Below are 27,038 nucleotides of genomic sequence, written 5' to 3'. Positions count from 1 at the left end.
TGTCTCTCTCCACCTGCTATACAGGAAATGTACAGCAAAAGTGTGAAAGTTACATTAGCTCAGAATGCTGCAAGTTTCAGTTACAATCTTTCCATGACGTCATGTTAAATACTGAGCTATACATTCTATTATTGGCTCCAATACTCCAAACTACTTCAGATACATCAGAATTTCTCACTCAAACTCACAGAGCACAGAGCTCACATCATGTTGTGACAAATGATCTTGAGAACAATAAAATGTCTTTCAAAACATTCATTACTTTTAATTATTTATGCTTTCATACTATTTTCACACATATGTGGTAATATTTCACAACTCTACTTCACAACTCAAAACAGATCATCAAGAAGGCTGTTGTTTCAAAACTTTAAGCACTTTTTCAATTGAGTACAACACAAAATCACACAGTAACTTTTTCACCAAACCTAATCAGTGTTTCGTCTAGAAATACCTTTCAAATAAAGTAATTGCCCTTCACAATGCAATTCTTTCAATACTTTTCATATGATTCTCTTCTCGCTTGTTTAAATACATTTGACCATCACATAATCCAACGGTGCTTAATGGTTAATCACTTAACTGTTTGGTAAACATATAGATTTTAATCTGGTTGGTCTACTATGTATGGATTTTGAGAATTACATAAATAAATGCGTGTTTGTATAATATAAACATCTAAATGATAAGAATAATACATCATAGCCATACATAATGACTATTCATTATTGCTCATTGATTTCACATAGTGGTAACCACAATTGGTCAACATATCGGCCAACAATCGGCCACCTTATGAAGAGGCACCAGGTATCTATGAAACACATTTACCTTGTGCTTTTTGAGAGAAAGAACTACGGGCCGAGTATGTTCAGGTACAGCGCTATATACTGTATTACTGTTTCTATGTGATGCACATGCTACTTCACAATATCATGAAGGAACTATACTGTAAAACTAACTAACCCAAATTTATTTTTAGAGCGTGATTGTCACACCCTGATCTGTTTCATCTATCTTTGTGATTGTCTCCACCCCCCTCCAGGTGTTGCCCATCTTCCCCATTATCCCTTGTGTATTTATACCTGTGTTCTCTGTTTGTCTGTTGCCAGTTCGTTCTGTTTCGTCAAGCCTACCAGCGGTTTCCCCTCTGCTCCTGTCTCTTGATTGTTCGTGTTTCCTAGTTTCCCCGGTGTTGACCATTCTGCCTGCCCTGACCCTGAAACTGCTTACTTGGACCTTACAACGCTGCACATGTCATTGTGTTTCTTAATGGAATTGAGCAGGCCTGTCAAGGTGAAAGGGTCACCTATGTCATTGTGAGGGACAATGTCAGGTTCCACCATACAGAGGTGGTTCAGGCATGGTTTCTGCCCATTCCCATATCGGGACCCTATACCTGCCCCCATATTCTCCTTTCCTCAGCCCTATTGAGGATGTATTTTCAGCATGGAGGTGGAAGATGTATGGTCACCATCCCCATGAGAGTGCCGCCCTCCTTCTGGCCATGGATGAGGCAGGCTACGACATCAATTCAGAACAGTGTCTTCATTGATCACACCTTTATTTACACATTGGATAGATATTATGGAAAGTTAAAGATTTTGTTGGGTAAAGTAATTTTATTGCCTAATGTGAAAAAAGTGCAATCTACTGTCATTTACAGTACTGTAGCAAACTACTTCCAGGACTTCTAAGGGCGACTTGAAACACGTATCTTGCATTGTTTGCTATCGGATTAACTGGTTGTTAAAATAACTAAATTCATTATGGTTTAATCACAAAAATTCAACAATGTTCTCAGTAAATTTCACAATAAATTTGTATTTTGAAATAATGGTTTTGTGGTGAGAGATGTTCACAATCCAAATGACGCACAATGACAGGTTATGAATGAAAGACTGACTGCATTACAAGGGTGACCAGTTTGGAGTTTTGTACTAAGAGTTGGGAAAATGTACCACATAATTTCGAAAATAGTTCCAAAGCAATAACAAAAACTTTAACAAAGCATTTATATATTCCATTAAAGCTGGAGAAGGTAAAAACAGACTAGTACTCCAAGGCTCTGATTCAACAAGGAGAGGATTTGTTACAGACAACCAGACAACCAAATATCAACTATGAAACAACCCAAAAACTCAGGATTAATAAATGAACCAAAAATATTTAAATGTAACCTTGTTTTTTTTTGTGTGTGTGTGTGTGTGTGTGTGTGTGTGTGTGTGTGTGTGTGTGTGTGTGTGTGTGTGTGTGTGTGTGTGTCTACTCACACAAAACATGCCTACTGTATGAGACAGTATATCCACACACACACACACACACTACTTCATACAGTGTCATGAATTTAGGGTGGTGTTATGAATTGCATTGTGGCAACAAGGATAGTAGACAGGGAGGTGGGCGTAATAAGTCTGTAAAAATATGTAATTGCAATGAGGAAATGTGTTTTTGAAGGAAGGAAGGAAGGAAGGAAGGAAAGAAAGAAAGAAAGAAAGAAAGAAAGAAAGAAAGAAAGAAAGAAAGAAAGAAAGAAAGAAAGAGGGGAAGGAAAGAAAAATGGTTAGAAATGATAAAAGAAAGACAGAGAATGGCAGCACACCACCTGGCATAATGTTAAAGGCTGTGAGGCAGGTGAAGTTGCAGAACAAATCAATCAGGAGTACAGTGAAGGATTTTGACATACATTTCCGTGCTCTGACTCGGTATTGTCAAAAGGTTACCAGAGAAGAAGTTGAAAGTCAGTCAGCCATGCCAACAACAGTGGATGGCTATACAAAGCCACGGCAGGTTTTTTCACCTGATTTGGAAATGCAGCTTGTTCAGTATATTACTGGGTCAGCTGACATTTATTTTGGTCAGTCGCCAAGTGAGGTCAGAAGACTTGCCTACCAGTTTGCTGTGGCACACCAGCTGAAGTTCGCGCCAATGTGGGCAGAAAAAGAAAAGGCCAGCTCGGAGTGGTTTACTGGATTCTGTCGTGTCTTTGGCTATTCCGGATTAAGTGATATGACATGCTATTCTATAAAATCATTTCTCTGTAATTAATATTACCTGATTAAGCTAATCAGGTAGATAATTAACTAGAAAGTCGGGGCACCACAAAATAATGTTTATAGAGCTGTTATCTTCCGAATAAACTCTTAAAGACCTAGTAATCTTTTACATCAATAGCAGTCAATATTTAATCTTCACCTTGTTTAGTCTCATCTGAAAGTTGTAAATTCTTGGTTATCTTCACGAACCCTGGCTAACAAGTTGAATCAGCAATACAAACTTTGGTTTAATAATTTATTTACTAAATACCTAAATAATCACACAGAATTACATAAACACAGGGTGGACCATACATCGATTACTAATTATGTCCTACAAGAAAACGTCCCTCGGGGACGGAACCTGTATGACGGCTGGTCACACAAAGAGAGGGGGTTGGGCTTGAATGAAAGCGCGGGAGGACTGAACAACAAAGGGAGAAGCTATGCTGTCGTAAATACAGAATCTTATGCATTCTAAATAACCGCCCATTTGGAAAAGGAAAATGCAATAAATATTTACTCTGAGCTGCGTTTCAATAGGTTGGTTGTAGATGGAAGGTCGTGATGCCCAACAGAGATCTTCCTTGTCCTTTGAAGAGTGTCTCTGGTGGTAAACTGGATATGTTGTAGTATCGTCATTGTGTGGTAGATTTCGAAAGGTTATTATCTGAGCCCTTTCAACGTGGGGAATGTCGTCCTCTCGTCCTCGGAACACAAAGTTACATTTTCATCAAGGGCTTTATATAGGAGGGGAGAGAAGGGCATGTTTCATAGTTTATAACCAATGTCTGTTCACATGGGCAGGGCCACTGAGTTGAGCATAGTTCACGCATGAAAACCCAATTCTCTCATTTGGAAGCTAAAATTACATTTAATCTTTTCAAAAATAGTTTCATATTTAAACATTTAAATTGCACAACAAATCCATGTGAATCTGATAACTAGAATGTGTAGACTTTCCAAGATACAGTTTATGTCATCCTATCATTAGTAATAATGTCTCAGATGACAACTGATCTGTCATCATATTCTTTAAGTACTAACGCATATTTTCAGCTGGATGAATTACCGAAATGTGGTTCCTTTCCCCACCCTTTTGATGTTATAAGACTCTCTCTATGTTAACAAAGGACTTTCCAAGAGTCACTCTGTAGAGTAGGGAGAGAGAAAAGGGGAAAGGTGTTTATGGGGGTCATAAACCTCCCCCCATCAGTCCAACGTCATGACACTTCTTAAAGCGGCACCCAACGCTGTCGCTGAGAAAGCCAGAGGCAACTAGCCTTGCCAGGGCAAGTAGCTTCAAAAGAGAAAATGTTAACCTCTCTTGGGTAGGGGGCAGTATTTTCACGTCCGGATGAAAAGCATGCCCAAAGTAAACTGCCTGTTTCTCAGGCCCAGAAGCTAGGATATGCATATAATTGGTAGATTTGGATAGAAAACACTCTACAGTTTCTAAAACTGTTAAAATCATGCCTGTGAGTATAACAGAACTGATATGGCAGGCAAAACCCCGAGGACAAACCACTGTTTTCAATGGCTGTCACTTTTATTATAAGGCGAAATCCTCCCAGATTGGAGTTCCTAGGGCTTCCACTAGATGTCAACAGTCTTTAGAAAGAGTTTCATGCTGGTTTTTGGAAAAATGAGCACAAAATTGTAGTTTTTATAGGTGGCTCCCATTTTGGCTGTAGTGTTTCCAATCGTGCGGAAGAGAGCGTGTTCTTTGGTATTTTCTCCTTTAAAGACTTAATAATTCCCCGTCTTAAATTTTATCGTTTATTTACGTATTAGGGTACCTAAGATTTGGCCTGTGCTGTCTCAGCCACAGGGAATAGTATACCTCCATATTTTAAATGGGGTATACTTCCGCAACCATTTCCTGATCAACGGGCCACCTGGCAGAAAAGGAGAGGCAAATCCCTCTGGGTGGATGAAAGATGTGCACTTTGTTGACTTCCTGAAACATTTTGTTGAGCATACAAAGTGCTCAAAGGAGAATCCCTGTTTACTCCTTTTGGACAAAACAACGAGTCTCATCTGTCCATTGATGGACTCAATTATGCCAAAGAAAATTGCATAATTATGCTGTCATTCCCACCCCATTGCTCTCATCGGCTTCAACCCTTAGACAGGTCTGTCTACAGGCCGCTAAAGAGGCACATCAACACAGCGTGTGATGCCAGGATGAGGAACAATTCCAGGAGGACAATGTCAATTTATGACATTCCTGGGATTGTGGCAATCGCCTATCCTCTGGCTGCAACTCCCTTGAACATTCAGGCTGGCTTTAAGGTGGCTGGGGTACAACCTTACAATGGGTATGAATTGCTGGAAACCGAGTTTGCGCCATCCTATGTTTCAGATCGCCCCATTCAGAACCCAGCCCTGCCAGGCCCCAGCACCAACATTGCCCTGCCAGGCCCCAGCAACATTCCAGCCCTGCCAGGCCCCAGCACCAATCTGCCAGGCCCCAGCACTATTCCAGCCCTGCCAGGCTCCAGCACCAACTTGCCAGGCCCCAGCACCAACCTGCCTGTGCCCAGCACTATTCCAGCCCTGCCAGGCCCCAGCACCAACCTGCCAGGCCCCAGCACTATTCCAGCCCTGCCAGGCCCTAGCACTATTCCAGCCGTGCCAGGACCCATCACTATTCCAGCCCTGCCAGGCCCCAGCACTATTCCAGCCCTGCCAGGCTCCAGTACCAACTTGCCAGGCCCCAGCACCAACCTGCCTGTGCCCAGCACTATTCCAGCCCTGCCAGGTCCCCAGCACCAATCTGCCGGGCCCCAGCACTATTCCAGCTCTGCCAGGTTCCAGCACCAACTTGCCAGGCCCCAGCACCAATTCAGCCCTGCCAGTTCCTAGCACCATTCCAGCCATGCCTAGCACGAGCTCAGACACTGCCCAGTTCTTATGCTAGCATCAGCTCACCCTTGCCCAACAATGCCATTGCTGACAGTGGACTACCAACTCCAGAGGACATCCGGCCATATCCAAAAGCTGGCCCCCAAAAAAACAGCTTGCAAAGGAAGAAAACGGCGAAAAACAGCAATTCTAACTAACACACCAGTGAAGAAGGCATTAGAAATGGAAAAGAATAAGGCACAATCTAGCAAAAGGCTGTTTCTGAAGAAAGGGAAGCAGGGGGGAGTCAACATCTGGATCTGCAAAGAACAAGAAAGCAGCTAAAAAAAGAAAAATCGTAGAAGAGTCATCATCAGATGAAGAGGACTGCTTCTGCCTCGTCTGTGTGGAGCTAGTTTCAAACAGCCTTCCAAAGAAGACTTGGGTGAAGTGTGTGAGATGCAAAAAAATGGGCCCATGATGCTTGCACCTCAGGCCAGGCAATTAATGTGTGCCAGAACTGTGACTCTGAAGATGAGTCTGATTAGTCAGATATGGATGTACGTCGTATAGGCAGCTACAAAACTGTGCATTAGTGTGTTTAAACACCATGTCTCTTTTGTTAAGACTTTAAACATTTAAGCAAGTTTCCTGCAGTATTACATTCCATTCCGAATCCAACAATTACCGTGGATCTATGTGCACGCCAGAGAACGTTCGATTTAAGTAAAGTGGTCGTGCCACTTAATTAATGTGTGCTCTGCCAGCATCATTGTTTTGATTGAAAGGCATGATTTGACAGATTCTCTAGGCATGATTGTTTTTATTTTGAGTTCTTTGATGAAGTTGAATTTGGTTTTGAATTTGAAATTAAAATCAATATTCACAATTAATTAGTTGTGTTCTTATTTGTTGATAATCCAATGTGATAACTTACTGGACGTAGTGTGACAATTTACCAGCTAATGTGTCAAATTGTCACAAGTGCACACTCTCTATTTAACGGTCTACAACTCCGTACTGAAATAAGATATGAAGATGTAATGAATACAAAATATGTGCCCAAGACTTCTTCCTTTCATTTGGTATGACATTTATACCATTGTGATGTGTTGTGCCCAGTAAATGTTAGACAGCGTGAAAAGTGTGACAACATACCTATTTTTTGACTATCTGATTTGTCATTTATGAATATGTTATTCAATGTGTTTCTATTAGATAATAGCAGTAAGGCCAAATTCAATGTTTCATCAAATAATTTAGTTATACACTTATTTATGCTTACAAATTCTAAATCAAATAGCTAAATTATCCTTGGTATTATCCTATGATGATGTAACAATTCCATATGTTAGCTTAGTAGCTTAGTAGAAACCAAGACTCGGGACCTCCTGATTAAACTTTTGTAAACTACATAAGAACAACATTGTTTTGAGACTCTGCAAACTGCAATCAGATAGACATGTATGAAGGGTGATACAGAAATAGCAAGTGATTGTGGACAGTACAAATAATCAGTTGAGATACAAAATGAATTGCATTGCTTATTAAGTGCTAATCATCATTGTGTACACTTACCCCTGGGCTCCATGATGTGTTGTTGACTGGGGCCTGAGAGGTGGAAGAGGAGACAGCAGGATCTCCCATCCTAACAGCAGAGCTGTCTTGGATGGTTGGCATGGTCGTTGCTATTATGAAAACAATAGCAGATTATGTTTTTCACATACTAGCATCTTTGTGAGGAAGTAAAGCATGGAATAAATACATATTATGAGGCTGATACTAATGTAACACAATTACTGAATTTATATGTGCAGTAACTATGCATATTAAATAGTTTATCGGGACCCAACCAAACTTAACTTACTGATAAAGGGGTTCTCTGTGTTGCAGTTTGTTGACTGACAGTAATGTGAACAGGCATCTCTAGTTCTCCCACTCTACACCAATACCAGTCAGTGTTCTCCATCTTCAGTCCACTCATAGTCACTGTTAAAGGGGCAGTGCAGTCAAAAACGTGATAAACCAGGTTTTTTATGATAGTTGCACGCTATAAAGTTGGAATAACAATCTGAAATTGTGAAAATTATGATAAAATCTGGAATTTCAGCCTGTTCAGGTGGGATGGGTTTTTTGGCCCAAAGCCTGAACTCTGAACTGATTATTCTGACCAATGACCAGATGTATCCTCCTACTTTGAATGGGTAAGTGGGGAGTCTAATCGATCCCTTGTACCAATCAGGGCTGTGTATGTAAATAGATTACAATTTCTATCAACACACACACTTGATCAGACCGATGAGTTCAATAGCAAAAGGAGGCTCAGGGGAAAAAAAATATTAGAAGTTATTTTCATGAAATAAACAGTAATTTATTGTTAATATAGTCATGATTTAACATTTTTATTAAAAAGATTGCATAAGGACTTGTCTTTTGGCAGCATCAGTGGTCTTCTTAAAGTCACTGATCTTCCATCTAAAGTCCCAGAATTGCTCCTCACACATGAGCCACTACCACCCAGTCTGTACCACCTCATACTACCAGGTTATTGTAGTGAAAATGGACAGTGGTACTCCCTACTGGGCACAGACGTCAGTCCAACATCTAGTTTTGATTTACATTTGGTTGAGTAACAACTAACGTGAATTCAACATGAAATCCACAAAACATTTGAAAATATTAAAAACAATAACTCTACTTACTTTCTGACGTTAATAAACATTACTGTCATTAACTCTCTTCCTGATTTTGTTTGAATCTACATGCCCCACTCAGTGGTAGATAACATCTATGGTATTCTATGGTCTAGTTGTAACATAATACATATTAATTTCAATACAGTGGCTTGCGAAAGTATTCACCCTCTTGGCATTTTTCCTATTTTTCCTGGAATTAAAATGGATTTTTGGGGGGGTTGTATAATTTGATTTACCCAACATGCCTACAACTTTGAAGATGCAAAAATTGTTTTATTGTGAAACAAACAAGAAATAAGAAAAGAAAAAATGAAAACTTGAGCGTGCATTACTATTCACCCCCCAATGTCAATACTTTGTAGAGCCACCTTTTGCATCAATTACAGCTGTATGTATCTTGGGGTGTGTCTCTATAAGCTTGATACATCTATCCACTGGGATTTTTGCCCATTCTTCAAGGCAAAACTGCTCCAAATTGGATGGGTTCCACAGGTGTACAGCAATCTTTAAGTCATACCACAGATTCTCAATTGGATTGAGGTCTGGGCTTTGACTAGGCCATTCCAAGACACTTCAATGTTTCCCCTTAAACCACTCGAGTGTTGCTTAAGCAGTATGCTTATGGTCATTGTCCTGCTGGAAGGTGAACCTCCGTCCCAGTCACAAATCTATTGAAGACTGAAAGAGGTTTCCCTCAAGAATTTTCCTGTATTTAGCGCCATCCGTCATTCCTTCAATTCTGACCAGTTTCTCAGTCCCTGCCGATGGAAAAACATCCCCACAGCATGGTGGTACCAACATCATTGGTTTGCGCCAGACATAGAGTTTTCCTTGATGGCCAAAAAGCTCAATTTTAGTCTCCTACATGCCTTTTGGGCTTATTTTTTTCTTCAAGCAATGGCTTTTTTTCTGGACACTCTTCTGTAAAGTCTAGATCTGTGGAGTGTACGGCTTAAAGTGGTCCTTTGGACAGATACTCCAGTATCCACTGTGGAGCTTTGCTGCTCCTTCAGGGTTATCTTTGGTCTCTTTGTTGCCTCTCTGATTAATTCCCTCCTTGCCTGGTCCGTGAGTTTTGGTGGGCGGCCCTCTCTCTGCAGGTTTGTTGTGGTGCCATATTCTTTCCAATTTTTAATAATGGATGTAATGGTGCTCCGTGGGATGTTCAAAGTTTCTGATCTTTTTTTATAACCCAACCCTGATCTGTACTTCTCCACAACTTTGTCCCTGACCTGTTTGGAGAGCTCCATGGTCTTCATAGTGCCACTTGTATGGTTGTGTCGCTTGCTTAGTGGTGTTGCAGACTCTGGAGCCTTTCAGAACAGGTGTAGACAGTTGAAGTCAGAAGTTTACATACACTTAGGTTGGAGTAATTAAAACTCGTTTTTCAACCACTCCACAAATTTCTTGATAACAAACTATAGTTTTGGCAAGTCCGGTAGGACATCTACTTTGTGCATGACATAAGTAATTTTTCCAACAATTGTTTACAGACAGATTATTTCACTTATAATTCACTGTATCACAATTCCAGTGGGTCAGAAGTTTACATACCCTAAGTTGACTGTGCCTTTAAACAGCTTGGAAAATTCCAGAAAATAATTTAATGGCTTTAGAAGCTTCTGATGGGCTAATTGACATAATTTGAGTCAAATGGAGGTGTACCTGTGGATGTATTTCAAGGCGTACCTTCAAACTCAGTGCCTCTTTGCTTGACATCACGGGAAAATCAAATGATATCAGCCAAGACCTCAGAAAAAAATTGTACACCTCCACAAGTGTGGCTCATCCTTGGGAGCAATTTCCAAACGCCTGAAGGCACCACGTTCGTCTGTACAAACAATAGTACGCAAGTATAAACATCATGGAACCACGCAGCTGTCATGCCGCTCAGGAAGGAGACGCGTTCTGTCTCCTAGAGATGAACATACTTTGGTGCGAAAAGTGCAAATCAATCCCGAAACAATAGCAAAGGACCTTGTGAAGATGCTGGAGGAAACAGGTACAAAAGTATCTATATCCATAGTAAAACCAGTCCTATATCGGCATAACCTGAAAGGCCGCTCAGCAAGGAAGAAACCACTGCTCCAAAACAGCCATAAAAAAGCCAGACTACAGTTTGCAACTGCACATGGGGACAAAGATCGTACTTTTTGGAGAAATGTCCTCTGGTCTGATGAAACAAATATAGAACCGTTTGGCCATATTGACCATCGTTATGTTTAGAGGAAAAAGGGGGAGTCTTGCAAGCCGAAGAACACCATCCCAACCGTGAAGCACGATGGCTGCATCATGTTGTCGGGGTGGTTTGCTGCAGGAGGGACTGGTGCACTTCACAAAATAGATGGCATCACGAGGAATGAAAATTATGTGGATATATTGAAGCAACATCTCAAGACATCAGTCAGGAAGTTAAAGCTTGGTCGCAAATGGGTCTTCCAAAAGGACAATGACCCCAAACATACTTCCAAAGTTGTGGCAAAATGGCTTAAGGACAACAAAGTCAAGGTATTGGAATGGCCATCACAAACCCCTGACCTGAATCCTATAGAAAATGTGTTGGCAGAACTGAAAAGGCATGTAAAAGCAAGGAGGCCTACCAACCTGACTCAGTTACACCAGCTCTGTCAGGAGGAATGGGCCAACATTCACCAAACTTATTGTGGGAAGCTTGTGGAAGGCTACCCAAAACGTTTGACCCAAGTTAATCAATTTAAAGGCAATGTTACCAAATACTAATTGAGTGTATGTAAACTTCTGACCCACTGGGAATGTAATGAAAGAAATAAAAGCTGAAATGAATAATTCTCTACTATTATTCTGACATTTCACATTCTTAAAATAAAGTGGTGATCCTATCTGACCTAAGACAGGTAATTTTTACGAGGATTAAATATCAGGAATTGTGAAAAACTTAGTTTGAATGTATTTGGCTAAGGTGTATGTAAACTTCTGACTTCAACTCTATATACTGAGATATACTGAGATTATGTGACAGATCATGTGACATTTTGATTGCACATAGGTGGACTTAATTCAATTATGTGAATTCTGAAGGTAATTACCGTAATTTCCAGACTATAAGCCTCTACTTTTTTCCCAGGCTTTGAACCTCGCGGCTTAAACAATGGCGCGGCTAATATATGGATTTTTCCCGCTTTCAAATAAATAAAAAAATATAAAAATAAACACATTCTGTGACGTGCTCAGTTTTTTGGCGGCATGAAGCTTTCATTAGACCAATGAACTTTTTTGTTTACTGTTTAGATTAAATCGAGCGCGCTCAAACTTCCCATCATTCTGATTACAGTGGTCATTTTGTCACCCTCATCATGGCAAAGACACGGAGAAATGCATATGATGCAGCTTTCAAGTTGAAGGCGATTGATCTGGCTGTTGGAAAAGGAAATAGAGCTGCTGCACGGGAGCTTGGTCTGGAGCAATGACTTTCTTGGTAGGCTACTGTTTACTGCTAATTTTTTATTTTTTGTTACAAGCTGTGTTTCGTTAAAGCCTATTTATTTTTGTTACAAGCCGTGTTTCGTTAAAGCCTATTTATTTTTGTTACAAGCCGTGTTTCGTTAAAGCCTGTGTAAAGTTATTTTGTTTCAATGTACCGGTAGGCACCTGCGGCATATAGACATGTGCGGCTTATTTATGTTCAAAATAATATATATTTTTTAAATTCAGTGGGTGCGGCTTATATTCAGGTGCGCTCAATAGTCCGGAAATTACGGTAGTTGCACCAGATCTTATTTAGGGGCTTCATAGCAAAGGGGGTGAATAGGGGGTGAAAATGCACCACTTGCGTTTTTATGTTTTTGAAACAAGTCATTTTTTAAATTTCACTTCACCAATTTGGACTATTTTGTGTATGTCCATTACATTAAATCCAAATAAAATCCATTTAAATTACAGGTTGTAATGCCACAAAATAGGAAAAATGCCAAGGGGGGTGAATACTTTTGCAAGGCACTGTACATTTTGTATTCATCGTCATCATATTTATTTTGTTTCACAGCTTGTACATTTAATTTACACACTTGATCATGATTAGTTACTGGCGTTGGACATTGACAATATACATGAGAGATAAGATGAACATGTAAAAAACAAGAGACAAGGTGAAAAGGTGGATGGAACATATCTAATATAACAGATAGTGTATGTGGTGATAATGAAAACAAACACAGCATACGGTCTTCAGTGGTTTATTACACAACAGGATAGAGGGGTCTTTCTGGGGTGGGTTAAGAGGTATGACAGAAGCATATTGGAGGCAGATAGATGTTGTGACACAGGAGAGGAATTGTTCTGTCCTTCCAGGTTAAGGACTCAACCAGATTCACTGTCAGTCAGTCACTGCTGTGCTGCTGCCCTCTGCTGGAGAGGAAGTGAAACATTCAGTCACAATCAAACCACTGTAATCTTACAGACAATGGTAACGATAAGGTCCGCTTCTTAGAAAGTGGTGATACAGGTTTAAGTGCAGCAAACTAAAAAGACTAAGAAAGATTTGTGGTTAAAGAGTGATGTTTACTACCCATAGTAACGTGATGTTGTCTGTATCTTTGTTGAGAGATCAGCATCATCTGGTACAACAGACAGAGGAGACACCAACACTGACCTGTGTGTGGTCACCTGTAGAGCTAGTGAGCTGTAGACCACATTATCATCTGGTTCTGCTGACTACAGAGGAGGAACAGGGAGAGAGGTGAACAGGGACAGTTCTGTCATGATGGAGAGTACACTATAAAAACACAGTTCTCAGTGAAATTAGAAGTGTAGACAGTTATAATTGTGATATGTAACATAAAGGTGATATATTAGGCCTACAGCTATAATGGTGACATAACCATGACTATATTAACACTGAGGAAACAATCACCTACTGTTGTTTCTGATAACATAATACTAGCTGTGGATAATCAGTAGAAGATCTTTACCTTGGTCTGTCCTTTTAGTTGGGCCTTGTGCTGGAGGATGACAGTGCTGTATGTGACATCATCATCAGCTTCAGGAAATAGATCCTGTTGATAGAGAGAGACACAAATAACAAAAAGTGTTGATATACTGTTATAGTGTACATTTACCTATTGCTTGTTCCAAGACAGAAAGTGATACTGTAAATACAATTGTTTTCTAAAACAGATGCACATTTGCCAAGACTATGACGTTTTATTAGTAACAGTCATAATGTTGTGCAAGAGCCGAGATGCTTGTAGCCATATGCTGACCTTCTCTGCTGTCCTGAACTGATCAGGCATCACAGTGCTGTACATCACGTCATGGTGGCTCTCTGAGTTTAGGCTCTGAGAAATGGACAGCACTGAAGGTAAACACATGGAACAGGAACTACAGATACTCAGCTCACTCAGCTCACCCTAAAGGGGGAGATCAACAATTCCCACGCTCAGGGACATGTACTAGTCTGTGGCGACCTAAGTGCCAGAACTGGACAAGAACCTGACACCCTCAGCACACAGGGGGACAAACACCTACCTGGAGGTGACAGCATTCCCTCCCCCATCTGTCCCCCTAGACACAACTACGACAACATAACTGTACATAGTCAATGGTACGCTCGAGGGGACTCCTATGGTAGGTACACCTATAGCTCATCTCTTGGCAGTAGTGGTGAGACCCCTATCAGATCACAGCAAAATCACACTCTACTTGAACAGAGCCATGCTCAATCATGAGGCATCAAAGCCAAAGGACCTGAATAATATTAAGAAATGCTGTAGATGGAAGGAAAGTATTGTGGAAATCTACCAAAAAACAATTAGGCAAAACAAATTCAATCCCTTCTAGACCATTTCCTGGACAAATATACACTACAGAAAAAGAAGGAACAGCACATAGGAAATCAGCTCAATGTAATTGAATAATCCATAGAATCTAACCACTTGTGGGAAAATTGGAAAACTCTAAACAAACAGCAACACAAAGAGTTATCTATCCAAAATGGAGATGTTTGGATAAACCACTTCTCTAATCTTTGTGGCTCAATAACAAAGAACAAACAGCAGACACATATACATGATCAAATACAAATCTTAGAATCAACTATTAAATACTAGCAGAACCCACTTGATACTCCAATTACATTGAATGATCTACAGGACAAAATACAAATCCTCCAACCCAAAAAGGCCTGTGGTGTTGATGGTATCCTACATGAAATGATAAAATATACAGACCACAAATTCCAAATGGCTATACGTAAACTCTTTAACACAACCCTCAGCTCTGGCATATTCCCCAATATCTGGAACCAAGGACTCATCACCCCAAACCACAAAAGTGAAGACACATTTGACCCCAATAATTACCGTGGGAAATTTGTCAACAGCAACCCTGGGAAAATCCACTGCATTATCATTAACAGCAGACTCGTACATTTCCTCAGCGAAAACAATGTACTGAGCAAATGTCAAATTGGCTTTTTACCAAATTACCGTACGACAGACCATATATTTACCCTGCACACCCTAATCGACAAACAAACAAAACAAAACAAAGGCAAATTGTTCTTCAAAATCTTGTTGGTTTCAAAAAAGCTTTCGAATCAATTTGGCTGAGGGCCTGCTATACAAATTGATGGAAAGTGGTGTTGCGTGAAAAAAATACGACATTATAAAATCCATGTACAAAAAAAACACACATTTCTTTCCACAGGGCCGGGGGGTGAGACAGGGATGCAGCTTAAGCCCCACTGTCAGGGGCGTCGTAAAGGACAGACCAAGGCGCAGCTCGTAAAGTGCTCATCTTTTTATTACGAGTGAACTCTTAAACAAAATAAACCAACGCCAAACAGTTCCGTAAGGACACAAGGACTATATGAAAAACAACCACCCACAAAACCCAAAGGAAAACAGGCTGGCTTCCAATCAGAGACAACGAAAGACACCTGCCTCTGATTGGAAACCACACTCGGCCAAACCTCGAAAACGAAACACAGAAAATGAAAACTAGAACCAAAATCCCCTAGAACAAAAAACCCCAAAACACCCAAAACAAACACCCCCTGCCACGCCCTGACCATACTACAGTGACAAAAGACCCCTTTACTGGTCAGGACGTGACACCCACCCTCTTCAACATATATATCAACGAATTGGCGAGGGTACTAGAACAGTCTGCAGCACCCGGACTCACCCTACTTGAATCTGAAGTCAAATGTCCATTGTTTGCTGATGATCTGGTGCTTCTGTCCTCAACCATGGAGGGCCTACAGCAGCACCTAGATCTTCTGCACAGATTCTGCCAGACCTGGGCCCTGACAGTAAATCTCAGTAAGACGAAAAATAATGGTGTTCCAAAAAAAGTCCAGTTGCCAGGACAGCGAATACAAATTCCATCTTGACACCATTGCCCTAGAGCACACAAAAAAAGTATACATACCTCGGCCTAAACATCAGCACCACAGTAACTTCCACAAAGCTGTGAAAGTGAAGAAGGGCCTTCTATGCCATCAAAAGGAACATAAAATTAGACATACCAATTAGGATCTAGCTAAAAATATTGAATCAGTTACAGGACCCATTGCCATTCATGGTTGTAAATTCTGGGGTCCGCTCACCAACCAATAATTCACACAATGGGACAAACATCAAATTGAGACTGCATGCAGAATTCGGCAAAAATATCTTCTGTGTACAACGTAAAACACCAAATAATACATGCAGAGCAGAATTAGGCCAATGTCTGCTAATTATCAAAATCCAGAAAAGAGACTTTAAATTCTACAACTACCTAAACGGAAGCGATTCTCAAACCTTCCATAACAAAGCCAACACCAAAAAAAATCTTTGAGTATGAACAGACTCAGTGAGCAAAGCCTTGCTATTGAGAAAAGCCGCCAAAGGCAGACCTGGCTCTCAAGACAAGACAGGCTATGTGCATACTGCCCACAAAATAAGATGGAAACTGAGATACATTTCCTAACCTCCTGCCAAATGTATGACAATATTAGAGACACATATTTCCCTCAGGTTACACAGATCCACAAAGGATTTGTTTTGTTTGTTTTGTTTGATCAACTGCCATATCTACTGGGTGAAATACCACAGTGTGCCATCACAACAGCAACGTTTGTGATCTGTTGCCACAAGAAAAGGTCAACCTGTGAAGAACAAACACCATTGTAAATACAACCCATATTTATGTTGATTTATTTTCCCTTTTGTAACTATTTGCACATCGTTACAACACTGTATATAGCCACCATATGATATTTGAAATGTCTTTATTCTTTTGGAACTTCTGTTAATGTAATGTATACTGTTCATTTATATTGTTTATTTCACTTTTGTTTATTATCTACTTCACTTGCTTTGGCAATGCTAACATATGTTTCCCATGTCAATAAAGACCCTTGAATTGAATTGAGAGAAAGAGAGAGAGAACCCCAGCTCACACTTCAGAGATGGAGGAAAGAGAGGGAGAGAGAGAGAGAGAGAGAACCCCAGCTCACTGCAGAGATGGAGGAAAGAGAGAGAGAGAGAGAGGAAGAGATAGAGAGAGAGAACCCCAGCTCACTGCAGAGATGGAGGAAAGAGAGAGAGAGAGAGAGAACACCAGCTCACTGCTGAGATGGAGGAAAGAGAGAGAGAGAGAGAGAGAGAGAGAGAGAGAGAGAGAGAACACCAGCTCACTGCTGAGATGGAGGAAAGAGAGAGAGAGAGAGAGAGAGAGGGAGAGAACCCCAGCTCACTGCAGAGATGGAGGAAAGAGAGAGAGAAAGAGAGAGAGAGAACCCCAGCTCACTGCAGAGATGGAGGAAAGAGAGAGAGAGAGAGAGAGGGAGAGAGAGAGAGAGAGAGAGAGAGAGAGAGAGAGAGAGAGAGAGAGAGAGAGAGAGAGAGAGATAGAGAACCCCAGCTCACTGCAGAGATGGAGTGATTGGTTCTAGTCCAAGATCTCCACAGACCAAAACCAAGTTTATTCAGTTTGTACCTGCGATGCTGTTTCTCTGGTGTGGGTCACTGTGCTGTATGTAATGTCCTTCTCAGGATCAGCAGACTGCAAAGAAATAAATAGCAAAGAGAAACAGGACTTGTCTATTTACCACCTAAACCACAGTTTGTTTCCACTGATAGGATGCAGTCAGGTGTATATTTAGTGAACTGACAGTGTTAACAGCATTTTTCAACATCTTGAGTGCTATAAGAACTTAGGTTCAGTTAGAATATGGGACCTTTTATGTCAACTCATTGATAATCAACTAAAGAGGTAACGATGGAGTCAAATTGTAGATGATCCCAGATCAAGAACAGAAAAGCAGATGGTTGAAAATAATAAAATAAGTGTATCCTACCACTGAGTTGTTAGTTGTCTGGTCTTTGGCCTTATTGTCCTCTGGAATAAAGAGAGGGAGATGTCAATTACTTCTGAGTTTGTTATAGTAAAATAATACCTCTGAATGGATTTCTTTTTGACAATTCCTCCAAATATTTTCTGTCATTCAAGAAAAATCACAGTCACAATATCAATACATTTAGTATTTTGTAAACTATTCTCCTTTTTTATATTCACATAAAATGACTACTTACTATGCTTTCTCCACATCTTCCATGTTACTAGGATACCAGCTGTCACCACCACCAACATGCCCAGAGAGATGAGTAGGACTTTCACGGACCTGATGGATTACATATGAAACATTTCATTAATAATACAATGAAAGTAGATCATTATAAATTGATCATTTGTGAAAAGGTAATAACTTGATGTATGATAAGTGGAACAATTATTTATCTATTCATGTGTGGAAGTTGACCATGCAAATGAAGAGATGATATGATTATTATTGAGATTATTACTTCTAAAAATAACGTTTTTTTTTATGTGTGAAACTTGCCCTTGCAAATGAGTGAGAATAACACTATAATGCTGCTACTTCTCACAAGGCAACCACAGAGATGTTCTACCCAAGAGGAAGTGATAACAGTCTCATTTAGGGAGGGTGTTTGGTTAGCATTAACTGTTGTAGTGTATGATGGAATTGTAATGTTTCTCTGTGTTCATATTATCTAACAATATGTGGGATAATACAGCTGAATGAGTGATAATAACCTCTGGTGGACTTCCTCCATGTTCCCCTCAGCTCCTTGACTTGTGTTGTCATTCTGAACAGGCTCAGCAGTTGGAGAGGCAGAGGGTTGTTGAGTGGTTGGATCTTGGGTTGCTGTGAGGTAAAACAACAATATCATCAATGAAGTTAATGGTATACCACGTAGTCAGGTTGTAAAGCAACATCACATTCATAGTTAATATTACAATTAGTTCCAGATGATACCAGTGGATAAAACAAAGTGAATCATATGATCATAAAGTATGTGATTGATCTACTAACTTGAGGTCATCTTAGAGCTTCTCTGTGTTGCAGTTTGTTGACTGACAGTAATGTGAACAGGCATCTCTAGTTCTCCCACTCTACACCAATACCAGTCAATGTTCTCCATCTTCAGTCCACTCATAGTCACTGTTAAGACTTTTCTGTTGTTGGCATCACAAGTCCGCTTTAATGTGACTGATGTTCCATTTAAAGTCCCAGAATACCCCCTCACACAATCACCACCCATCCTGCACCACTTCATATCTCCTGAGTTACTATGTAACAACGAACAGTGACACTCCCTCCTTCTACTCCAGTCACTTCCTGTTGGTCCACATAGAGTTCTGGAGTATCTGAACATAGAGGTACAGACACCATAGAAAGAACTCAGCAGCAGACCTTTATATCTAGCAGGTGTATGACCTTTATTCTCCAAGTACCTTTACACATAGTGTTACTTGGTGATATGGTGCTGCTTGTGGTAGACAACGTTGAAAAACACAAAGCAGACAGCGGACTTTAAACAAAGTTTACACCAACATCTACATATAGAAAACATAAAATATACGTATGCCTACATTCCTCAGGTCAACTTGAACAATAATGGTAATACCAGTTACCAAACAAGGAACTTGTTACAAGGAAATGAAACGAGAACACCAGTTATGTAGTTTGTGAAAGCTGGCATTTTCTGAGTGTCTCATCATTACTGAGAACTACCTATTCTACTTTACTGAATTGTAAGAGTTGCAGGGATCTTACCTGGAGTGACAGATAGGTAGAACAATTGTATCATGCTATCTGTTCCTCCATTGATCTCCACAACACACCTGTAGGTATTAGAGTCCTCTGGCTCCAGATCAGTCATGATCACAGTGAAGACTTTCTGGGCGATGTCATCAGAGATTGAGGCCCTATCAGTGCTCTTAGGATGGTCAGTGCGTACTACAGAGGAGCAAATAGTCCAACCATACCCTTTACACCAGTATTTCACATGGTTTATGTAATACTGATCATAGCTACATGGGATGGTGATGGAGCCTCCTGTCTGCACAGACACATGGCTGACTGTGGACAAATCAACACAAAACACATTTAGTTTTGAATTCAATAGAATCTGCACTGCAGAAAACAAAATCCCATTGCTTATAAACTATAAAACAGCTTGTTTATGATTGAGATTTATTATACAGTGTTTACATTGATTTGACCCACTGGACTTCAGACCTTCATAGAAACATGTTTCACATACCTGCTGAGACTCTGTAGAAGATGAGGAAGAGGAGGAGGAAGGAGAGATGGTTAGCCATGTGAGTGTTTCAGTCTGCCTGTAAATGGTACCTGAGCATAAATGTGTGTCAAGGACCAAGGCACCAGCCAGAATGACTCTACTTCCGAATGTTTATAGACTTCACTGTCTGTAACTCTCTTCCTGCTTCTGTTTGTGTATACATTCCCCCCTCAGTGGCAGACAGCAACTATTGCATAAAATGGACTAATATAACCACATAATCATAGTCACCAAAATATATTTCAGCTTTCTCTATGGGTTTTGGGACCAAGAGTCACTACTATCTTCTTACTTTCTACTGGAACATAGGTCACTAATGATTACAAATATTTGGTGCACTATTTTTCCATTGGCAAAATTCTATATTTCACTACATAAGAAACTACATGATAAATGTCCTGCATATGCTGAACATCGATAGATTTGAGGGGTCATGTGCTACAGAGATGTAGTGATGGGTACTAGACCAAGACCTCCACAGACTCTCACTTTAAACCAGGTTCAAGGTCAGTCTGATGTGATTTTTTGTTCAACAAGAACACTCTGTCTCTCTCCCCCTTCTATACAGGAAGTGAACCTTGGTCATGTACAGCTCATAACCACAGATGTGAAAGTGAAAGTGAAAGTGTTAAAGTTAGCTCAAGAAGCTGCATTAACTCTCAAACTCACAGAGCACAGAGCTCACAATAAATAGTCTTTAAAAATATATATTTTTTATTGCTTTCATGCTATTTTCACACATCTGTGTTAACATTTCATAACTTTTAGTACAAAACTTAAAACAGATCTTCAGAAATGCTGGTTTAACAAAACTTTAAGCACATTTTCTATTGACTAAATACAACACACAAAATCACTCAGTAACCTTTTCACCAAACCTAATCAGTTTAATCTAGAAATACCTTTCATGTAAAGTAATTGCCCTTCACAATGCAATGCTCACAATACTTTTCATATTTGTATCTTCTAATTTGTTTAAATACATTTGACCATCACTTAACCTTCCTGTTGTATTCGTTTCATGTTAATTAATTCTGTGTTCCCGGTCCAAAATGACCGCCCCATTATAGCTGATTATAAATCCATAATAATACATATATTATCACCTAATGTTGTGTTAGATCTTTTTATCAACTTAAGTTCTTGTGAACATTACAAGTTTTGAACTTATATTTGCTATTTATGGCTTGTTGGCCTCATTAACCTGAGCTCATACAACTCGTTTTTGAGTAAAAAAAGCATAATGTATGGATTATGTTGACTATAACAAATACTCAGATGAAACATATTGTGCTATTTATCACAGACCACTTTGTGTCAAAGTTAAACAAGGACTCTCTCCTCCTCAACAGTGTCACGATCAAAGATATGCTCAAGAGCCTCACATACAGTATATTGTTTGGTCATTGTGCTGCCACAGAATGAATTGTGAGCAAGGCCTCAAAAAAGCTTTATATACCAGAGCTGCAAGAAAAGTTCTATATATTATTGAAACAATGTTGCGATTGTTTGTGAGAATGCCATCAGGTAGGGTTCCCATGGGGGAAAGATTCTATTGGGGAAAGGTTCCCATGGGGGTTGCCATGGAAGCCAAGAAGGGGAGTGAGGTGTGTGTGTGGTGTGTGTGTGTGTGTGTGTGTGTGTGTGTGTGTGTGTGTGTGTGTGTGTGTGTGTGTGTGTGTGTGTGTGTGTGTGTGTGTGTGTGTGTGTGTGTGTGTGCTCAAACACACATGCATGTGGGGGTCTGGGAGAGGAAGTGTGTCCATCTGATGAATGGGCATGTGTCTTTTATACACTAATTGTAGTCTCACCTATTCATTTCTAATGACCAGTCATTTCTGACCGGGAACACCACAGGTGTACAAAAGTTAAATAAAACACCCAAAATGTAATGAAAATCATCCAAATGTATTTGTGTGTTCAGATGCCCTGTGTGGACAAAGCCATTGAACCTTATGACAATCAGATTAAATGAACTACATTTTTCAGAGAGAGAACTTTAGACCGGAGCACAGCAGGAGGGTTAATCCAACAGCGTTTAATGGTTAATCACTTAACTGTTTGGTAAACATATAGATTTTAAACTGGTTTGTCTACTATACAGTATATGGATTTTAAACATATAGATTTTAAACTGGTTTGTCTACTATACAGTATATGGATTTTAAACATATAGATTTTAAACTGGTTTGTCTACTATACAGTATATGGATTTTAAACATATAGATTTTAAACTGGTTTGTCTACTATACAGTATATGGATTTTAAACATATAGATTTTAAACTGGTTTGTCTACTATACAGTATATGGATTTTAAACATATAGATTTTAAACTGGTTTGTCTACTATACAGTATATGGATTTTAAACATATAGATTTTAAACTGGTTTGTCTACTATACAGTATATGGATTTTAAACATATAGATTTTAAACTGGTTTGTCTACTATACAGTATATGGATTTTAAACATATAGATTTTAAACTGGTTCGTCTACTATACAGTATATGGATTTTAAACATTTAGATTTTAAACTGATTTGTCTACTATACAGTATATGGATTTTGAGAACTACAGAAATAAAATGTCTGTTTGTACGGTATAAACATCTAAATGACATGTATAATACATGATAACCATACATAATGACCATTCATTTTTTCTAATTGATTTCACGTAGTGGTAACCACAATTGGTCAACATATAAAAGGTGTGTGTGTGAACACTTCCATTTTTCTCAACATGGAGCAGGATAGAAAGCAAGGGAGAGGAAGAAATCAAAGAGCTCGTGGACAAGGGGCCCGGCAGAGAGTTGGCATGGACCATTTCAAAGAGTTCAAAGAGGTGGGCAGGGACCTCATCAAAGAGGTCAAAGAGGTGGGCATGGGCCACATGAAAGAGGTCAAAGAGGTGGCATTGACCCTGTCAAAGAGGTGGACATCAGAGAGAGTGGTGGAAATGGTGAGGGCCAGGAATGACATACGGCTGTCCGAAAAGAAGCAGGCCATTGAGGAGAATGATGACACCTTTGTCAATGTGGTATCCATCAGCCTTCCAACAATCGGCCACCTTCTGAAGAGGCACCAGGTATCGATGAAACACATTTACCTGGTGCCTTTGGAGAGAAACAACGACCAGGTGAAACAACTGCGGGGCCGAGTGTGTTCAGGTACTACTCTATATACTGTATTACTGTTACTATTTGATGCACATGCTACTTCACAATATCATGAAGGAACTATACTGTAAAAATAAATAACCCAAATGTATTTTTAGAGGGTGATGCTGCTTGATGCTGTTGTTAACCACCACAAGTATATGTTTGTTGATGAAGCGGGCTTCAACCTGGCCAAAACTCGGCGCTGTGGGCAGACTCTCATCGGCCAAGGGGGCGACCGTCCAAGTGCCTGGACAATGTGGGGGAAACATCTCCACATGTGCAATTACCACTAAAGATGGTGTGGTAGGACGAAGGCCATTACTTGGATATTACAACGCTGCACACCTCATTGTGTTTCTTAAACTTCTTATGGATGGGTGGCAGTATTGAGTAGCTTGGATGAAGAAGGTGCCCAGAGTAAACTGCCTGCTACTCAGTCCCAGAAGCTAAGATATGCATATCAAATATTTGCATATTATTAGTAGATTTGGATAGAGAACACTCTGAAGTTTCTAAAACTGGTTGAATGATGTCTGTGAGTATAACAGAACTCATATGGCAGGCAAAAACCTGAGAAAAAATCCAACCAGGAAGTGTGGAAATCTGAGGTTGTAGTTTTTCAAGTGATTGCCTATCCAGTAAACAGTGTCTGTGGAGTCATTTTGCACTTCCTACGGCTTCCACTAGATGTCAACAGTCTTTAGAACGTTGTTTCATGCTTCTATTGTGAATGGGGAGAGAATAAGAGCCATTGGAATCAGATGACTGAGAAAATGACTTGAGCTTTGTGGCGCGCGCTCCCTTGAGAGTTAGCTGTGATCCTTTTCTTTTCTGAAGACAAAGGAATTGTCCGGTTGGAATATTATGGAAGAATTATGATAAAAACATCCTAAAGATTGATTCTATACATCGTTTGACATGTTTCTACGAACTGTAATATAACTTTTTTGACTATTCGTCTGAACTAACTGCGCGAGCACAGTGCATTTGGATTACTCGACGGAACGCGCAAACAAAAAGGAGGTATTTGGACATAAAGGATGGACTTTATCGCACAAAACAAACATTTATTGTGGAACTGGAATTCCTGGGAGTGCATTCTGATGAAGATCATCAAAGGTAAGTGAATATTTATAATGGTATTTGTGACTTCTGTTGACTCCAAAATGGCAGGTATCTGTATGGCTTGTTTTGATATCTGAGCGCTGTACTCAGATTATTGCAAAGTTTGCTTTCGCCGTAAAGCTCTTTTGAAATCTGACACATCAGTTGCATTCAGGAGAAGTGTATCTTTAATTCTTTGCATAACACTTGTATATTTTATCAAAGTTTATGATACGTATTTCTGTAAATTAATGTGGCTCTCTGCAAAGTCATCGGGGGTTTTGGAGGCAAAACATTACTGAACATAACGCGCCAATGTAAACTGAGATTTTTGGATATAAATATGAACTTTATCAAACAAAACATACATGTATTGTGTAACATGAAGTCCTATGAGTGCCATCTGATGAAGATCATCAAAGGTTAGTGATTAATTTTATCTCTATTTCTGCTTTTTGTGACTCTCTCTTTGGCTGGAAAATGGCTGTATGTTTTTAGGTGCTGACCTAACATAATCGTTTGGTGTGCTTTAGCTGTAAAGCCTTTAATCCATTAATCCACACTGTGGTTGGATTAATGAGAATCTTATCTTTAAAATGGTGTATAACACTTGTACGTTTGAGAAATTTTAATTATGAGATTTTTGTTGTTTTGAATTTGGCCCTCTGCACTTTCACTGGCTGTTGTCATATCAATCCCGTTAACGGGATTTCAGCCGTAAGAAATTGAGCTGGCCTGTCAAGGTGATGGGGTCACCTATGTCATTGTGTGGGACAATGTCAGGTTCCACCATACAGAGCTTGTTCAGGCATAGTTTCGGGCTCATCCGCTGTTCGTGACCCTATACCTGCTCTCCTGTCCTCAGCCCTATTGAGGCTGTATTTTCAGCATGGAGCAGGAAGGTGTATGAGAGTGCCACCCTCCTTCTGGCCATGGATGAGGCAGGCTACGACATCTATTCAGACCAATGTCTTCATTGGACGTCTTCATTGATCACACCTATAATTACACATTGGATAAATATTATGGAAAGTTAAAGATTTTCTGTCAATTTTGTTGGGTAATGTAAGTATATTTCCTAATGTGAAAACAGTATAATCTACTGTAATTTACAGTACTGTAGCATACTACTTTCAGCACTTCTAAGGGCGACGTGAAACACGTATCTTGCATTGTTTGTTATTGGATTAACTGTGTCGTGTCTTTGGGGTACCATTAAACTGAAGACATGTTTATCAATTAACTCCCTGTAATTATTATCACGCGATCAAACTGATTCATCGTTTAATTGTAATTTACTAGGAGATCGGGGCACCAAGGAAAATATTCAGATTACAAAGTTATAATTTTCCTAATATAACTTTCCTATATTATAACATTATATATTATATTCTATTATAGTATAGGCCGATTATCTTCTGGTTTAAATGGTGTATTTTACCTCGCGTCCAGTCTCATTCCAAACGTAGTAAATTGTTGTATCTGCACGAACCCAGTCTTTACTAAGAGTCATCCATACATCAATTGTCTTAAAATCATTTATTTACTAAACTAATTAATTCACAGAAAGTATACAAACAGTAATTATCATCACAAAGAATTGGTAGAGTAATGTGCCCTAGTGGGCTAAAACAGACATGGCTGGTGTCTTGTCGAATAATGGGTCATAAAGGGCAGCTGAGAAGACCCTACAGAGTTCATTAATATTAACAATTGATATGCTAATCCTTTGCACATGAACGCTCACTTATTCGAGAACAATTGCAATCAATATATATTTACGCTCAGTGTGTCGTCGGGATCCTTGTTGGAGCGTCGTTCGGTTGGAGAGTTCTCTCTCTCTCTCTCTCTCTCTCGGTTAGAATGGATCTTTCAAAGCGACATTCATTAATGTCGTCATAGAATGGATGTTTCGTTGGTCTTCGCGTTCAATGATATAATTTACTTAGCTGCAGACTAATAATTAATATCAAAGACTTGTTCTTATTCTGTCGGTATCAATAGTCTAAAAGTTAACCACGTGGTATAGTTCACTTTCAGTAGAGTACTTGGATGGTCAAACCTATTGGCCAACTCGCAATGGAGTGGAGGCCGGGTCTCCTAGACTAGTAAGTCAGGGGGGTTTTTATAGTGAACATAGAACAGGCTTGTCAAATGACGCCTGGTCCTGTCTGTGTCCCTGGGGGCGTGCCGATGACTGAGTTAGACTTGGTACAGAAATACAATTCTATCACATTAACATCAGTACATAGCATCTCAATGTATTACAAAAGCTTTATCCTTATTAATACATTCTATACAACCATGTGAATGCAAGTCTCAAGGCTGAGGCTATTATATAAACCGTTTTATGGTAATATGGCTATATTGTCTCTTCTGAGTATCACAAAATTGTACCAAGCGGACCAGTTCGTAGCTGGATTCTTCACCAGTCTTCCATACCTTCTCCAGAACACAAATGTCGCTTGGCTCCCCAATTCTGTGAGTTGGAAGAATTTCCTGTGTCTCTCCATGGGCCATGTGGCCAGAGACTCTCCTGGAATTTTACCACTCCTTCACACAG

The 27,038-nt window shown here is 39.8% G+C and overlaps 1 protein-coding gene across 4 annotated transcripts; it reads right to left on the bottom strand.

Moving 5' to 3' along the window:
* Nucleotides 1-12,773: 12,773 nt before the first annotated feature.
* LOC106577240 (CMRF35-like molecule 5) lies at nt 12,774-20,367 on the bottom strand. 4 transcript variants are annotated; one of them, XM_014155164.2, is made up of 10 exons: nt 20,173-20,367; nt 19,683-19,988; nt 18,659-18,770; nt 18,136-18,224; nt 17,901-17,941; nt 17,540-17,605; nt 13,816-13,890; nt 13,525-13,608; nt 13,206-13,267; nt 12,774-12,961 (listed from the first exon to the last, which is right to left on the bottom strand). In XM_014155164.2, the coding sequence occupies exons 1-10, from the start codon at nt 20,228-20,230 to the stop codon at nt 12,934-12,936; spliced, it is 921 nt and encodes a 306-aa protein (XP_014010639.1). In that variant the 5' UTR covers nt 20,231-20,367; the 3' UTR covers nt 12,774-12,933. The 4 variants fall into 4 exon arrangements, with proteins under 4 accessions (XP_014010639.1, XP_014010640.1, XP_014010641.1 ...); XM_014155165.2 differs by having other exon boundaries at nt 12,774-12,958; XM_014155166.2 differs by lacking the exon at nt 13,816-13,890.
* Between the last annotated feature and the right edge of the window lie 6,671 nt (nt 20,368-27,038).

The sequence above is a fragment of the Salmo salar genome, chromosome ssa18 (genome assembly GCF_905237065.1).
Source record: "Salmo salar chromosome ssa18, Ssal_v3.1, whole genome shotgun sequence".
Taxonomy (NCBI): domain Eukaryota; kingdom Metazoa; phylum Chordata; class Actinopteri; order Salmoniformes; family Salmonidae; genus Salmo; species Salmo salar.
Note: the sequence above shows the minus strand (reverse complement) of the source record. Positions and strands in the feature narration are given on the sequence as shown.

Bases quoted from the DNA above. Each gene is read 5' to 3' on its own strand.
- LOC106577240 (XM_014155164.2), bottom strand. From the start codon at position 20,230: ATGGCTAACCATCTCTCCTTCCTCCTCCTCTTCCTCATCTTCTACAGA. The intron at 17,942-18,135 runs GTAAGTAGTCAT...TCTTTATTCCAG, and splicing joins GAAGATGTGGAGAAAGCATA to AGGACAATAAGGCCAAAGAC. The intron at 13,268-13,524 runs GTAAAGATCTTC...CCTCCTCTGTAG, and splicing joins AACTAAAAGGACAGACCAAG to TCAGCAGAACCAGATGATAA.